The sequence below is a fragment of the Elgaria multicarinata genome, chromosome 15 (genome assembly GCF_023053635.1).
Source record: "Elgaria multicarinata webbii isolate HBS135686 ecotype San Diego chromosome 15, rElgMul1.1.pri, whole genome shotgun sequence".
In the NCBI taxonomy this organism is placed as follows: Eukaryota; Metazoa; Chordata; class Lepidosauria; order Squamata; family Anguidae; genus Elgaria; species Elgaria multicarinata.
In genome coordinates, this window is record NC_086185.1 from 1,918,771 (window position 1) to 1,935,158 (window position 16,388).

At 47.0% G+C, this 16,388-nt stretch overlaps 1 protein-coding gene across 1 annotated transcript in view; it reads right to left on the minus strand.

The window, feature by feature from the left end:
- Nucleotides 1-9,927: 9,927 nt before the first annotated feature.
- LOC134409333 (melatonin receptor type 1C-like) overlaps nucleotides 9,928-16,388 on the minus strand; it is a 28,837-nt gene continuing 22,376 nt past the window's right edge. The window contains exon 4 of the mRNA XM_063142043.1: nucleotides 9,928-11,176. Within this exon, the coding sequence (XP_062998113.1) occupies nucleotides 10,305-11,176 (872 nt within the window). The 3' untranslated portion in view covers nucleotides 9,928-10,304. The remainder of the gene's footprint in view (nucleotides 11,177-16,388) is intronic.

Consider the following 16,388-nt stretch of genomic DNA (forward strand, 5'->3'; position numbering starts at 1 on the left):
AAATGGTCCTGCACAAAGCCTGCAGGGAGACCAAGTGAGTACCAGCATGATGATATCATAATCAACACAGAGCAATATCACATCTGAAACCCAAAGCAGATGTGGAAGGGCTACATTCTAGTAACACTAGAAGCAGCAAGCAGACCAAGTAAACAGCCTTTGGGGGAGAATCGAAAGAGGCCGGCTGGATTGCCTTTCCAAGCTACGATGCAAAATGACACGGGGGGGGGGGGGGAAATGACCAAATTAGGGATAGAAACTTTAGGCTGAAATCCTAAACATGGCTGCCTGTTATTGTATGGAGTAACTCCCATGGAACACTTCTATGCATAGGATTGCATGGTTAATCAGCGTTCTGATTTATTGATAATTCTAGTCTGGGCGATGGAGAGTTTAGTGACATTTCTTTTCCTTCTAGGGATATGTTCATATTTTACTACTGCTATTTGTTCATGAAACACAGAGGTCCCCCCTTGCATTCTTCCTTCCTTCCTTTTTTATTCCCAACATTTAAAAACAACTCTTGCTATTTTTATCTGCCTATGAAAACCAGGAGTGCACACACCTTGACTATCTAAGAAGCTCCTCTTGTAACAGCTGAGCAAGGGATACTTTGCCCTTGATTGATATGCAAATTTCAGCTCAGCTAATTGCCTCCAAGGATTCCATGCATTATTCATAGAGTTCCAGAAGCTGCTGAATTGGCTACGTTAGAACTAATGTGCCGGAAGCCCGGGCCAAATTCAGAATGAGCCTGAATGAGCCTGGCCACAATCTCTGTGGCCAGGCTCGCGGGATCTATCGTTAAGCCAAGTGAGGTGGTCGCCTCAGGCGGCAGGTGCTGAGGGGTGGCTGCAATGCGTTGGGGAAGAGAGCTGTAAGTCCAGTGGCCTGCCACGTGCCCCTAAGATAGCTTTCAGCCTTCAGGCATGGGAAGGAATGCCGTCCAATCATCAGCATTGAAGAACAAATCAATCGCATCCTTTCAGCTTTTAAACATGGAATGGGAGAGGCTGCCATCTTGTTTTTTGCCTCAGGTAGTGAAATGACTTGCTCAGGTCCTGGATCATGGACAAAATAACCCATCCCTGATTGAGCTGAAATGTTAGGAAACCACTGGAAATTGTTGCTCTTGAGCCTTGTTCTGGCATACATTTAGGTAGAAATCCATGTGTCTGTGGTGTGTGTATGTCTGGTGGTGTTCATGTTTGCTGTTGCAACTGAAGTGGTTACACACATGAAACCCAAACATACCTAGGCTCTTGGGTTCAACCTGTATCCTCCATTTTTCTAGAGTAGGGCTCGCTTGTGTGGGAGCCTTCACACATTCAGGTGTACACATGTATGCTGTCTGAAAACAGGGCACCTGAAAGGTGCAAGTCAGCCTAACCTACCTCACAGAGTCGTTGTGAAGATAAATTGCAGGGGTACCATGTACCCTGCCCTGAGTTCATTGAAAGAAAGGTTGGATTAAACATAAATCATGTAATGCATAGTCCACTTCAAATGTGGTGGGAAAACTCCATGATGGAATGAAGTACAGAACCGGCCATCAGAGATCCCCTCCAAACAACCAGAAACCCAACAGCATCATGGTTAAGGGAAATCACTCAGATAGTAGCAGGTATATCAAAATAGTTGGCACATTGTATCAGACCATAATAGTTTCCAGACGTGCAATGTATCTTGTGAGTGTATACTACCTACCCAACCTGAGCTTTTGGGAGAGGTGGGCTATGAATCTAAGTAAAAAAATGGCCCAATGGAGGAAAAACGAGGGATAAATCTAGTTTTTATCACTGGTGCCTCAGCATATTTTGTGCGGTGTTGACAACTTCTGAATAATACATGGCAGTGCCCCTCCTATTCAATTTCTCTTCACTGGCGAGCTTTTCCCTTCCACATTCAATTTAAGATTCCATTACTCGCTCTCAAAGGTATTTCTTCTCTAACTCCTACTTATCCTTAATCTCTGACTTCTCTCTATTCCCTTCTTTGGTCTCTGCAGTCTTTGGGCACTTTGTTGTTTGTTAATTCCCATACCTTTCCCTCTGTTTCATATCGTCTTCATGCTTTCCCTTATCACCCATTATCTATTGGCTGGTTTAAATGTCCATAGTCATTTAAGGCACTATTCTACGCATGTTTAGACAGGAAACACTCCTACAACTCCCAGCTGGGAACTGTAGGACATTTTCTCTTCAAACAAAATAGGATTGCATCCTTAATAGATCCATTCTCTCTCTCTCTCTCTCTCTCTCTCTCTCTCTCTCTCTCTCTCTCTCCATAAATGCCTCATTTATTTCAGTTGGTTCCTTGGTTTTGGTTTTCTCTTCTTCTGCCCATCCTCCAGGAGAGCCACCATCTTTAAGAAAGATGATAGTTCTGGCCTGCTGTAGATCTCCTTTTCCAGAAATGGCCTTTCTGGCCGCCATAGTGTGGAACAAGAGAGCTACAGCAGTCCAGAGCCACCACCTTCCTTAAAGATGGCAGCTCTCCTGGAGGACAGGTGACTCACTGGCATGAACAGAGGGTTCAGGTAAGTCCATGCTGGGAGTTGTAGGCATTTTTTCCTGTCTAAACACACATAGGATTGTGCCTTAAGAATTCTAATGTGGATGCCAGAAAACACATGACAGTCCAGAATGAATTATGTTCATCAATAATACAAAACTTAAAAAATTAAATTGGATTGATTTATAGTTACATTGCTACAGAATAGGAACAAGATATATTAAACACAGGAAAATTCTTATGGCCTGTAAACCTTGGAGCTAATTTACAGTCATTTCCACCCCACACCTTAATGAGATAAAAATAGAATGCATAAATTCAGGATAATTAAGCATGGCATGCAAGCCATCAAATGAATTTACAAAGGTTTTAACAAAATGTTTTATAAACATGAACTTCTTTAAAAAGTGCCAACTTTTAACCCACTGCTATCATTTCTAAATCGGCCGAAAGAAGTTCAACACCCCTGTCCCTGGGTGGGTAAGTTTCCACCTTTGTAGCTATGTTGGGATCTATGTGGGGGGGAGGGAGGGAGAAGTGCTTTACCAATTGCAGGATCAGAACCCTGTCCCATATGCTTAGCAGCCTTTTTACACTCCAGAAGCCCTGCATGCATGCATGCAAAAAAAAATATCCTCCACTTTCTGCCCTCCGATGGCAGTCACTGGATCGGGAGCCTTGCATCTGCATGTGTGAGAGACTTAGACAACAAGACCTTTTGCCCTGCATTCTTGCCATTTGCATTTTAATGAACTCTCAAAGGCTAATTGCACTGCCAATGAGGTAGGGAGTTGCATAATGCTCTCATTAACCAGGCTGGAGGATTTGTCAACCGAATATTCTCTAAACCAGCTGTAGGTTTGTAATAATCATTTTAATTGGTATGCAAACCAGCTGCTAAATAATATCTCTTTGCATAAACTCCCACCCACCGTTCTATGGGAGAGATTCGGTAGGATCGTTCCCTGTCAGTATTCATCCAGGTAACAGTGCAGTCCTATGCAATGCGCACTAAAAAAAGTGAGCACTATTGGATTCAGTAAGTTCTGTGGCAGATGCCCTTTTACTCCCAGGTAAAGCTTTCAGCTGGATGAGAGAGGTTGTCCCAACGTCCCAGCCCCTTCATATCCTATTCCAGCCTTCCCCCAACCAAGTATTCTCCAGATGTATTTGACTACAACTCCCATCATCACCAGGCAGCATAGCTATCTTGGTCGCTCTCCAAAAGACCAGCTCCTGGTGGTGGTAAAAACTGCTAGGAATGTGTGTGTGTGTGTGTGTGTGTGTTTATATGGGTCCACACAGCTGCCTGCATGTTTGGACTCTTCTTGCTGTGGTGGCTACGGAGATATGTTGGGGTGGGCGCTGCTCTTCAAGATTCACTACTGCATTCCGAAACCTGCAATGGGAGGCGCGTGTTTGTAGTGAGCATTTCCACATTGCCCGTTACCTCTTGCCCGAGCCGAAAGGAGTAACTGCAGCCGCTGCGGCTTTATCCATCACAAACAAGGCCATCACTTGGGTGATAGCCAAACACAGCTGAAATGATGTAGCACTTAGAAGCCATGCAAACCTATGTGCTACAGAAAGCATATCTATTCTCTTATAGTCTCTTCTGTGTGGAAAGAAACCCAAATCTGATCAGAATTAAAGCTACCAACACAAGTGAAAACCACACAATATCCACATTAACACTTTTGGGAGGGGTGATTTTTCACATTGAAATATTGGCTGATATTACACTTGCTCTGAAAATGAGAGATGCTCAACTGCACGCAGCAGAAGCCTCCGGAGGCCTGTTCTGATTGCTGATCCGTTGAGAAAAGCTCCTCATTTTCCACTAAGATGCTGCGGCTCCTTCCACTTCCAGGGAATTGTAAAAGTTAGAAATGTCCAGGGCTGGGTTGGCCGTAATGCTAAGTTCTCTGCAGCAGCCATCTTACCGTCGTCTGAGTTGAGACACACCTTTAGCCTACATGTGCGTTATTAGGAGCCACTTCTTAATTTAGACCACGTGTGCATATATGATGGCAGGGCCGCTTGCGTGACCCACATTAGTTCAGCCTGCAGGCTGTTGGCGACCTGAGGCTTGAGTAGCCTTACTCAGCCAGCCAGCATGGCCATGATTACGCCCTAAGTTAACAGACTCCTGGAAACAGCAGTTAGTAATGAAAAAGCAGGCAGATCTTTGGTTACCCAGTGGAAGCTGTACTAGTACAAGGAGTAACCAAAATCAAAGTCGGAGTTGAGCTCATGAGCTTCCACCTTTGGCCTTCTGAAAAACTAGCTGCAGACACATCAGAGGAAGAGAAAGATGAGAGATCTTTGCGGTCAAATTTCATAGGCAACGAAGAGGAGCAAGAGAGAGAGAAAAATGATGCATTGAAAGATGCACGGATGCATAATTCAAGCAATGTTTCACCGGGAAAAATCCAAACAGTTTAAATAAACACAGCAAGCTAGATCAAGAGGAAGTAAAGTAGTGTTCTGCAGTGAAATTTAATCTATGTCTACTCAGAAATAAGTCCCACAGAGTTCAATTCCCACTGCTTCTTCCATCCTTTTTCTTTCCAGAAAACAAATACCTTATGGAGGGAAAGGCGGAATAGCGAGGAACCAGACCATCGGCTAGCAGGCAGCAATGCTGCTGCTGAATGGTTCCCACCACCGCTCTGGAGAAGGTACATCTGCCTTCATCCTTGTATGTGCAGCTGTTTCGGCGGGCCGACACCATCTGCATTCATAACCACACCACAAACCAATCCATTCTCATTCCTGCCAACTCCCTATTGCCTATTCAGATTATCACTGGAATGACTCCCACAGAATTCCATCTACAACACTTCTCTTCCTCTTCTTTCATTGTTTTTGGATTATTAAATCCTCCTTTGCTTCCTTGGGCAGGGATTAAAGTGGCGGTGGAGGAGAGAAGGGGCAGCAGAAGGAGAGAGAAAAGGGGGGCGGCCCCGCCCATTTGGGGCTTTCTGGCCCCACACCCACTTAGGGCTTTGGCCCTGCCTGCTGCAAGCATGAGAAGTTGATTCCTGAGGGGATACGACCCTGAGCAGAGGAAAGTTTCTCCTCTCCCTGGTGCAACCGCTTCTGTCCTGCTCTGGCTGTAGCAAGCCTTAGATGCAGCGGAGGCAGCAAATAGGCCAGCCAGCCTACGGGGGGGGGGGGGGGTTGGCTAGTGGGGTTCAGGCTGCAACAGACGTGGTCTAAAGCCAGGCAGAAGTCAGAGCACAGGCAGGTAGGCAGGCAAGAGGATCAGGCAACATCCGGAGTGGTCAGGATAACAGGCAAGAAGTCAAACACAGTGGCTGAGTTCAGACCACACGCTAATCAACTCGGGGGGGGGGGGGGGTAATAGGAACAGAATGGGAAACAACTGTTTATTAGTGTGTGGTCTGAACTCAGCCAGTAAATCAGTCAGATACATTACACACTTGAGAAGTAGGGTCTTTAGGCCGTCCAAAAAGTCAGGAAGAGGGGCACCCATCACAGGCACAGTTCAGGACGCAAGGCAGGATAGACCCAGTTGTTCCAACACTGGCTGGATTTTCTTTGAAGGCATTTAAGCCCCAAACCTGCTGGAGCCCACCCAGAGCTCAGTTGCAGCCATCAAGCCTCCCTTTACAGAGCCTTACTTTCTCCTGAGGAGACCTTTGCCACAGGCAAGCATTCTCCACACTGGAGCCCTAGTAGCAATGACAGGCAGAGGCAGAGGCCCTTTTCCCCTGCCAGGGATGGCCCTGCAGCCATCTCCCCACCAGGGCTCAGGGTCCTGTGGGTCTGCTGGCAGTCCCTGGTCTGGGGTGCCCAGGGTTTCTGGGGCCGCTCCGGGGGTGGGTGGGGAGGGGCATGGGACTGTCAAGGGTGCTGCACTGGCTGCCCACATGCCCATAGTATCACTTAACTCGGGCAGGTGGGGGTGAGGACTTTCAACCTGAGGGCTGAATTCAATTTGTGAAAATCCCTGGTGGGCTAGGTGAGCAGCGGTGAGCAGCAGGGCCAAGAGCTAAGGCAGCCGAAGCAAAGGCAAAGAGAGGGGGGCAAAAACCCACCCCCCAAATCTCATGGTATTGTATCTTCAGTCTCTTCCTGCCAGCAACTAAAGCCTTAGGAGGTGCAACTCAACGTTTCTGAATGGGGTGGGAAGAGGAACCTGTGCCACATCAAGGGCGAAGGGGAGAAGCGTGGCTATCTACTGGGGGACCCCGGAAGGCTGGCCTGAGCCCCCCAGGGCTGGTACTAGACTATTTTGTGCCCTAGGCAAGGTGAGCTACTTGCACCCCCCAAAATTGCCAACTTTGATTCAGCTGTTCAAGAAGAGTTTCTGAACTATTATATTGCCCTTTTATGATGTTTTTGTCTTAAAACAGCTCATTTGTATGAAATTGTGACCCTCAAAGGGCTGTGCTGAGCCCCTCTGAAGTCTGCGCCCTGCCTAGTTGGCCTAATGGCAGCGCCAGCCCTGGAGCGCCCCACCCCACCCCCACCAGTCCTTACCCAAATGCCACGAGCCGCCATTTCTGGACCCGATGTGTTTCTAAACACAACACTCTGGTCAGTGACGAGGCCTCAACTGGGCCGTTCTTTTCAAAGCTCCGTTTCACATTGATTGTTCTTTGCCAGAGCCGTTTATCACGTCAACGTCTTCATGGGAAGGAAAGCATGAAATATGCAAACATGTAAGGATCATGCCCAAAGAGCTGCATAATGCCTTCAGCTGAGACATTCAAAGATGCTAATGGCTGAAATTCCCTTTTTAATTGCTCAGACAACTAAACGAAATTCCATCTGGCAGAGAGCGAGGAAGAAAGGAGAGCATATATTGTGCAGTAACAGAGAAATAATCAATTTAACTAGCAGCAACAAGACGGAAGCTGAAATCCCATGCCCAATTACCTGGGAAGAAGCCCCATTGAACGTAGTGAGACTTAGCTTTGAGTAAATGTCCATAGGATTCTGCTATTAGTGGCCAATGTTAATTTGATTGCTCAATACCAGAATCAGTAACCCTTTCCCCAACACTACAGGACAACTGTCCAAAATCTTTAATCACCACTTGTTGTTTTAATGCATTTGGCTGGCTTGTTTAGTCCACAAACGCCTTTTCATGCTTAAATGTCTGTTCTGCTTCTGGATGGTTTTTTGTTGTTTATTTGTTTTATTGATTTATTTGCAGCTTTTTTACCCCCTCTTCAGCCAAAAAAGGCTCCCAATTTTAAATATCATTTTTATTTTCAGAAGAAATAAAGCCAAAACATATTAAATTAGGCCATTATGATAATTTAAATCAATCCGGTGGTTTCCATAGTAACTAGATTCATTTCATCAGATCGTCCAAATATCCACTGGTGTTAACTTACTGGGCATCTATCGGTTCCAGTATTGAATAAAAGAAGCCTAGTTGTTCCCTAAAATGACACTGCCGAGTTATTTCTTCCTTCCCACAAATGCTTGTAGCTGGTGAGCTTATTAACATAATACTCCACTCAATATCTATAAATAACTAATTGCCCGGATAGATCCAAGGAACTACCACAAGGGCGCAATCCTAGGCATGTTGACAGACGGGGGGGGGGGGGGAGTCCTACAACTCCCAGCGTTCCCCAGCCAGCCATGGTTTGTTAGAACAACCCAGAGTTAAATAAATCATGGGTCAGTGTTATGTGCAAACCAGGTCAATGAACAAGGACTCATTTGCATTAGTATAAGAAATCAGTCTCTGTTGTAGCTCTTTCTTCTATGTTTTCTATGTAGCTCTTTTTTCTATGCCAACCAGATGACTGCAGGAAACCCACAAGCAGGACCGGAGTGCAACAGCACCCTCCCGCCCATGTTCCCCAGCAACTGTGTGTGAAAATAAGCCCTATTGAACACAATGGGGCTTTCCTCTGAGTAAACATGCATTGGATTGCACTGACAGGCCAAGGAAAGAGTTTCTGCTCAATTTTGCCAGTTACAAACTAACTCTGCTCCACGTTTTCTCCCATGCAAGCCAAAATCTTGAGTGCTTGATGTGTTACAAATGTCCCCATTCACCCCCCACCCCCCACCCCTCCAGCCCTGCGGAAGACTTTTGGAGTGAGCTCCCTCATCCAAATCTTTTCCCAAATCACGTCCAATGTTTATTTTTAAACAAAATGCCACTTGGTGGCAGCATTGGGAACTGCAGCTGTCGATTTAACTGAAACAGCCCCAATGCACATCAGCTCACACTGGCCAGTCCGTCCGTCCGTCCGTCCGTCCCCCCTGGCTCTGGACAACACAAGAAGCCCCGCCCAGCCCAGCTAGTTATGTCAATCGAGCCGGCACGTGCAAGGTGGTTAACAAGCCATCATGGCTGACTAACCAGCCTCATGTTGTCTAAAACAGCCCAGAGAATCAGGAGACCCAGCTGAATGGGGCCTGGTATGGCAGGGAGGGGCTCCCCCCCTAAATTGGCCAGAGGGGCCTTCCGAAGACGGAGCCCTTTGTCTCGGGGAAAGCAGACCCAGCACCCAGGCTTGCTATCCTGCCCTGAATGTCCGTTTAGCACCAAAGTGCTCTTTTTTCCATTTATCAGCGCAGTCATATTCTCGAAGGAGCAAGAGACAGATGATCCAGCACATGTCAGGCAAAAGGAATACATCTCTGTTTATTAACAATGCCACCAATTGCACTTTAAAGTAAAGCATCTGTATTCCTGAGGACACTACCTACAGTACAGATTATTTAAATATAATTTTATTTTCCCCCTTTCATTTATTTTTTTAAAAAAGTTTTGAATAACAGTCATCAGCATCCTTTTAAAAAAAAATCGCAAAAGCTTGAAAAAGCATTGTGGGATTACATCCTGGGCCAGGGGAAACTCTGGCTCTCAGAGAGAGAAATCTAAGACAGTACTAAGTTGGCCATGCGACTTAAGAGTTGACTTCTTCAGTAAAGGCATGCCAGAAGGACGGAGCATGGGACGCCTGCTGGCAGAACAATACCACAGAGGGCCCGTGCGCTCTGGGTTCCTCCAGATCGCTCGGTGCACATTCTGAAGCTGCATGCGCCCTTCCTGGAATGCTCCTCATCTCAGAGGGCCATCGCAGAGGATACATGCGATGTCCAAAATCCGTCAGGCACATTGTGGGAAACAGCATTAAAAAAATAAGACCGCTTAGAGAGCTCTGCAAATCCTTACTCAAACCCATGGCTTCAGTGGGAATCAGGATTGGGGTGAGGGGCTGAGGCTCAGAAGAGAGGGACTGTAGCTCCATGGCAGAGCATGTGCGTTGCATGCAGAAGGTCCAGGGTTCAACCCTCAACACCACTCGCTCAAAGGGTAGGAAAGATCCATGCCTGAGAGCACTGCCAGTCAGAGCAGGCAACACCAGGGTTGATCAAGGGTCTAGTCCAGTAGAAGGTAGCTTGCCTGGGGCCATCTTGCAAGTTTGTGGCCAGGGCCAAATTTGGAAGAGGAAACTTCCGGCCTTACAGCTACAGCAGCCTTCCCCAACCTGGTGCCTTTCCAGATGTGTTAGACTGCACCTGCCGTAATTCCTGGCTGGGAATGATGGGAGTTGCAATCCACATCTGGAGGACCTCAGGTTGGGGGAAGCTGGCGTGCACTCCTCTGCCAGCAACTCAGGTGAAGGTTGAGAGCCTCGTTTGAAAGGAGAGGTGAGAGGGAGAAGGAGGTGGGATTGTTTGCATGAGTAAAAGGCTTGGCAGGGACGGGCCCTGTGGGAGCAAACAGCGCAAGAGCTGGACGTGGCATTATTCAGACGTAACAGAACAAATCATCTCCCTTCCGTTTACAAGTAGAGTTCAGCCTGGTGGTGGTGGTGGTTGGTCGCAGCCGGGGAGGGTTTGCTTTTCATTCCCTCTGTCCCGCCTTTTGAGGCATCGACAAACAGCAACCGTGGAACCCAGAGGGAAAGAAGGATCTGTTTGTACTCCTTCCGGAAATTCTGGTTGAGAAGGCCGTAGATCACAGCGTTGAGGCAGCTGTTAAAGTAAGCCATGAAATAGCTCACCACAAAAAGCCACTCTGGAATCTGCGGAATGATTTTGGAAGGATTGATGGAGACGGCCAAGCCGATCAAGTTCAGCGGCCCCCAGCACACCGCGAAGAGGACAAACACCACAAACATGGTCAAGAAATTCCGAATGTCGGCTGCTCTCACTTTCTGCTTGCCGTCTTGCCTCACCCGGTGCTTGACCTGAAAAACCAGGATCCAGATCCGGAGGTAGCAAAACGTCACGATGGAGAGAGGGATGATGAAATGGACCGCCACCACGGCGATGGTGTAGGACGCGCTGACTGACTGAGCAAAAGTGCAAGAATAAATGCGATGGTCATACTGCAGGGAGCCCACGAAGAAGTTGGGCACGGTCGCCACCAAGGTGAGCAGCCACGTCAGGCAAAGGTAACCATAGGTGTTCTTCAGGTTGAAGAGCTTGTCGTACCGGAGGCTATGGCAGATATAACAGTACCTGTTGATGGCGACAGCGGTGATGTTGAAAATGGAGCCAACGACGCTCAAGCCCATGAGGAAGCCGCTGATCTGGCAGTGGACGGGACCCATGGTCCATTCATTGCGGAAGATGGCGGCCAAGGTGAGAGGGTAGGGATACACCGCCACCACGAGGTCTGCCACGGACAGGCTGACAACAAAGATATTGCCTGGATGTTGGAGGGAAAGAAACACAGAAATGGTTAAACCACGTCTTACGCATCTGCTTAATTGTTATTACTCTCCAGAAAGTGAAATACTACGGCCAACCAACCAACGCTGAAACAGATTTGCTGAGATCCGCCATAGAAACCCCCACATAGAAGGACACACCAGTGCACGCTGCCCATGGAGCCGCAGTCATGGATCCACGCTGGGCTGCTCATCCAATGATGACCGTGTGCTCCTTCGTATAGCGGTAGGAGTGCTGTACGGCTATGACTATTCCGTACGCACAGATTTTCCTCATGTGATTTATAGTTGCTGTTATCAAGTCTGCAATCATGCTGGGTTTCCCCTGCCTGCTGTTTTCTTCATCTTTGCTCTGAGACATTTAAGATCTGGTCATAGATTCTGGCTACCTGTTTATTTTTAAGTCTGTTTCTATTTATTATTGCCTGCCGAAACGAGAGATGCAAGATTTACTGGATTAATCAATTAAAACCACGTTGATCGACACAAAATATTTTTTTTAAAAAAAAAATTGAGAGAGCAATCCTAACAGTCCCAGACAGACATCAGTGGAGGATGTGGGAGGCCCCCTGTCCACGGCATAAGTGGGAGCCCCCGCCGGGGGACACTCCACAGATGTGCCTGCCTTGCTGTCAGTGTTCCTGACAACAGCAGGCCCCCAAATGGGCCATTCTGGGGCCCACAGAGGGCCACGATCCAGAGCCCATAGAGATTAAAATGTGCAGCCACAGCCTATTTTGCATTTATTTTATTTTATTTTATTTATTTATTATTTAAAGTATTTTTATTCCACTCCTCAGATAAAAAAAGTCCCCAGAGTGATTTATATATACTCAGTAAAACTAGACAGTTCCTGCCCACAGGCTTACAAACTATAAAAAAGGGGATGGGAGTGCGGGTGGAGAGTAAGTCTTCTAGCAGGCTTGGTTGCATGGCCCCGCATGGCCCCCTCCGTAGAGTCTGACAGAATGGCACCTGACTGACTCCGTTACGCCAGCGGTTAGTCTCCTCCTTGGACAGGAGCAGGCTGTAACCCCACCAGAGACAAAAGTCTTCGAATGGGTGGATCCCTGGCAAATTCCTCCCCTCCCTCCCTCCCCTCCCCCATCCCCAGCACAAATGTCATTTCCATTTGGTTCCTAAATCCACAGTGGGTTGAAGCACAAGTTCTACTTCCTTTTGCTTGCCAAATACCCTGAAAATCAAAATTTGCATAAAAATCCTTATTTAGGGCTCATTCTGTGCTATCCACACATATGAAATTTGAATGAAGAGTTAGTAAATATATATATAGGAAGGTCAACAAAGTTTAAGCAAGTAAATGGAAGTAACAGCATCTAAAGTAAATCATTGGTGCCGACTGAAGGGGGAATGCAAAGGGAGGGAGGAGGTGACGGACATGTTCTGCAAATAGAGACTCAAATTCCACAGAGCCACCCAACGAAGCCCTGCCATGTGCTCCTCGAAGCCCAAAGAGAAAACCATGAGGACACTGCTGGGGCCAGACAAAATTGGAGAACATCCAAAATAACCCAATGGAATGGAGAGGCAGAGCAAGCCCTAGCCCTGAGAAGGTCTGCCAATTTTGGTCCCATAACCTACTTGGATGAGGGAGACCAGGAAACCATGAGTAGCCAACTCTTGAGGTCTTTGGAGGAGGAGCGGGATGTAAATGAAGTCAAATTACCTGGTGCTGACATTCTGACAACAGCAGGGGGCATTTGAAGAACACATCCAGCCTTTGAATGTTCAACATTTGCAGCTTATCGGACAGAAATTCAATCTGCGGGTGGATTTCACTGCTGGACTCCCCGATGCCAACTGAACTTTTCAAAATTCTATAAAGGGAATTCATCACAGCTCTAATATAAATCCTCCTTCTTCCCACAAAGGTGAAGAAAATCTGTGCATAAAGTTAGATCATTCCCTAATGTCAAAAAATGCTTGTTTGGAATTCAAACCCATCCGTTTAGAACAGAGATGGGGTGCCTCAGATGTTGTCGGCCTCCAGCTCCCAACAGCCCCAACCAATATGACCAATGGCCAGGGATAATGGGAGTGGTAGTCCAACATCTGGTTCCCCATCCCTGATTTAGAGTATCATGAAAAGAATGATCCATTCTTCTGATGTCACGACTTCATCAGACTTTCGCATCATTGGACAGGCAATGTAAATGACAAGCCAGATAGTCCAGAACAATAGCCGCACAGCACAAAATGAAATGGGAGCCGTTGCTGATTGATCAAAAGGTGCCACACTTTGAGTTTTTGCTCCTGCATGGTGAGAACATAGGAAGAGCCCTGTTGCTGGATCAGACCAAGGGTCCACACAACACAACAGACAAGTCAAGAGTAGGCAATTTCATGGACGCAGGAATTTGCAAGATTTAAAGGTAGAATTACTTATGCCACCAAAGTTCATAATTCCCAGCATTTCCCCTCATTGTTCTTCTGCTGACAATTTAAACGTGAGCCTCCCTCTCTGGTGCATTCAGTACTGCCATGGTAGCATCACAGGTGCCAAGGACCCTGGGAAATGTTGTTTCCCAGGGCTCCCATATCCCTTGTAAGGACTCAGGCATCCAGGGGACTACATGTCTCATGCTCATGACAACATCCCAGACACAGGGAGCCCTGATCCCTGGGTGCCTGATGACTATCCTAAGGACTGAGGTGCCCTGGGAAATGACATTTGCCAAGATACCTGGGCTTGCAACTCTTCTATGGAAACATTTAAGGCACCAGGGGAAGAAGAAACGTAGGAAGATCTCCAAGTCACCATGCTGCCTTCCAGGGGGAAGAGAAGGGGAAAGGGTGGGGTACAGGAGCTTGCAGGGGTGAGTCTTGGGGGAGGTTTTTGACCCTAACATGATCCCAGTTTTGTCTTTGGTGCACAACAGGATCTGACTTATGGAACTGGGCTCAGGGGGGAAAACTGAGCTGTTTCCTAATTTGTGGGGGAAACAGCTCAGTTTGTCAAACCCCCATTCCAAATCAAACAGAGTGGAGTTCACCCATCTCTAGTTAGAGGACTGCATAAACATAGCTGAATTCAAGGAGAAAACTGAAGGTCATCACAACTATGAAAGTTCAACGCACTTAATTTAGACAAATGCGCCTCTTCCTTGCAGGAGAATTCTACAGGGAGCCCTCAGCAACTTTTCAAAAGTAATTGCCCAACTAGATGGTCCATCTCGGGATATTCTCTGGAACAACGTCTCCCCCCTTCAACAAATCACATGCCCTCAGTACAAAACCTATTCTTATCTTTATAGAACAAGCACAGCTGCCCCTTGGGCCAAAACCAGTGTCTCTGAGTCCATGGGAATAGGAACAACATGTAGAAATGAGTTCATAGCAGCAGGCGGCATGGGAACAGTTGGGAGCTTTTCTGCCTACAATTACAGAATATCTAGAGCCAAGCTAGAGATGACGAGGCGGGAGAAATGGATGGGTCACTGTGTGCAACAGCCATACGTTGAAAGAATACGAAAAATCACTCTTGGATTCAGACTGAATGGGTTGGGCTTTCTGGGAAGACCCAGGAAGTATTTAAGAGCAACACCCACAGCTTCCGGCCTAAGGAGAGAGCAAGAGCACTCACAACCTGAGAGAGCTCTGTAGAAAAAACTATGTTTACATGAAATCGAAAAGTTTATTTATTTGTTATATTTCTAATCTGCCCAATGACCAACATTCCCTGGGCAGATCCCAACAATTAAAAGACTAAAATACAATAAGAACATAAGAAGAGCCCTGCTGAAGCAGACCGAGGGTCCATCTAGTCCAGCACTCTGTTCACACAGTGGCCAACCAGCTGTCGACCAGAGACCAACAAAGCAACAGCACATGGTGCAACAGCACCCTCCCACCCATGTTCCCCAGCAACTGGTGCACACAGGCTTACTGCCTCTTGAGGCTGGAGGTGGCCTCTGTCAGAGAAGCTTTAAACTGGACTCCTGCACTGAGTAGGGTGCTGGACTTAATGGCTAAATGGTCCCTTCCAACTCTGTTCTCATTTGCAAATGACCAAATGAGACCAAATGCACCCAATATTATGCTACTGACCATGATCACCTTCTTCGTCCTCAAAGTGCCATCTAAAGTTCAAAAGAAACACTGTTCAGATACTTTGCTAATATTTGCCAGCTTAGATGTATTCACAGCAGAGTCGGAAGGGGCCTACAAGGCCATCAAGTCCAATCCCCTGCTCAATGCAGGAATCCAACCTTAAATGCAGGAATCCAGTCCTGTAACTTGAGCCCATGAGTCCCTCTGGGAGGATTGAGAAGCAATCCTGGCATGGAGAAACACTCCATAGCACATTTGTCTATTTCAAACCTTTCAGAAAAACAGAAAACGAGGAGAGTGATCCTAAATGACCCCCCTTTTGCCAACTTGGTGCCAGCTGTGCTGGACTACACCTCCCATCATCCTTAGCCAGAAAATCTGACCCAAATCAAAGAGTGGGAATTAATGGAGTGTAAATCCAGAAAAAGACAGAAATGTCAGTAAACTAACAAAAAGCAACGAAAAGGCTTCAGCAGTTGAGTAAACATGCCTTGGGGTTGCATGGAGTTCCATCCTGAATTAACCATCAATTTAAGCACCTTTTGTGTGTGCCTTGCTTATATTAAAAACGACTTTCCCTCCTTGGGAATAATAGGAAGGCCACAGCACTGCTAATTAGGTTGGCAGGGACCCAACACAAACAAATGGGAACATTTTGCTTCATCGAGTCCAAGGATGATGCAAAACCCAGAGGTCTTTAATTTTAGCACAGAGCTATCCCAGGGCAACACTGCAATCCATGTGACTTTCAAGAGGATTCCAGCAGTTTTGCATCAGCTGGGGTTCCACGGAGGATCCGGAAAATATGGTTAAACATGCACTGATCAAAGCTGACCAACGTTTGCCTTTAGCATTGATAGATACCATGGGGGATGAGAAAGCTCTTGTGTGATTGAGGTACAGTGACCCTGGGCCATTGGTGAGGTTGTAAACTCTGGGGTGGACCTCCCTGGTAGGGGTGGCAGAGCCACTGTTACCCTTTCGATCTGGAGTGCGGTGTCATGTCTAACCCTACTGCTCCTGTTTAGGGAGAAGGTGTTTCAGGTAATCAATCATAACACCGATTCTGGCCTGCTTGCACTGGCTGCCTATACGTTTCTGGGCCCAATTCAAGGAGCT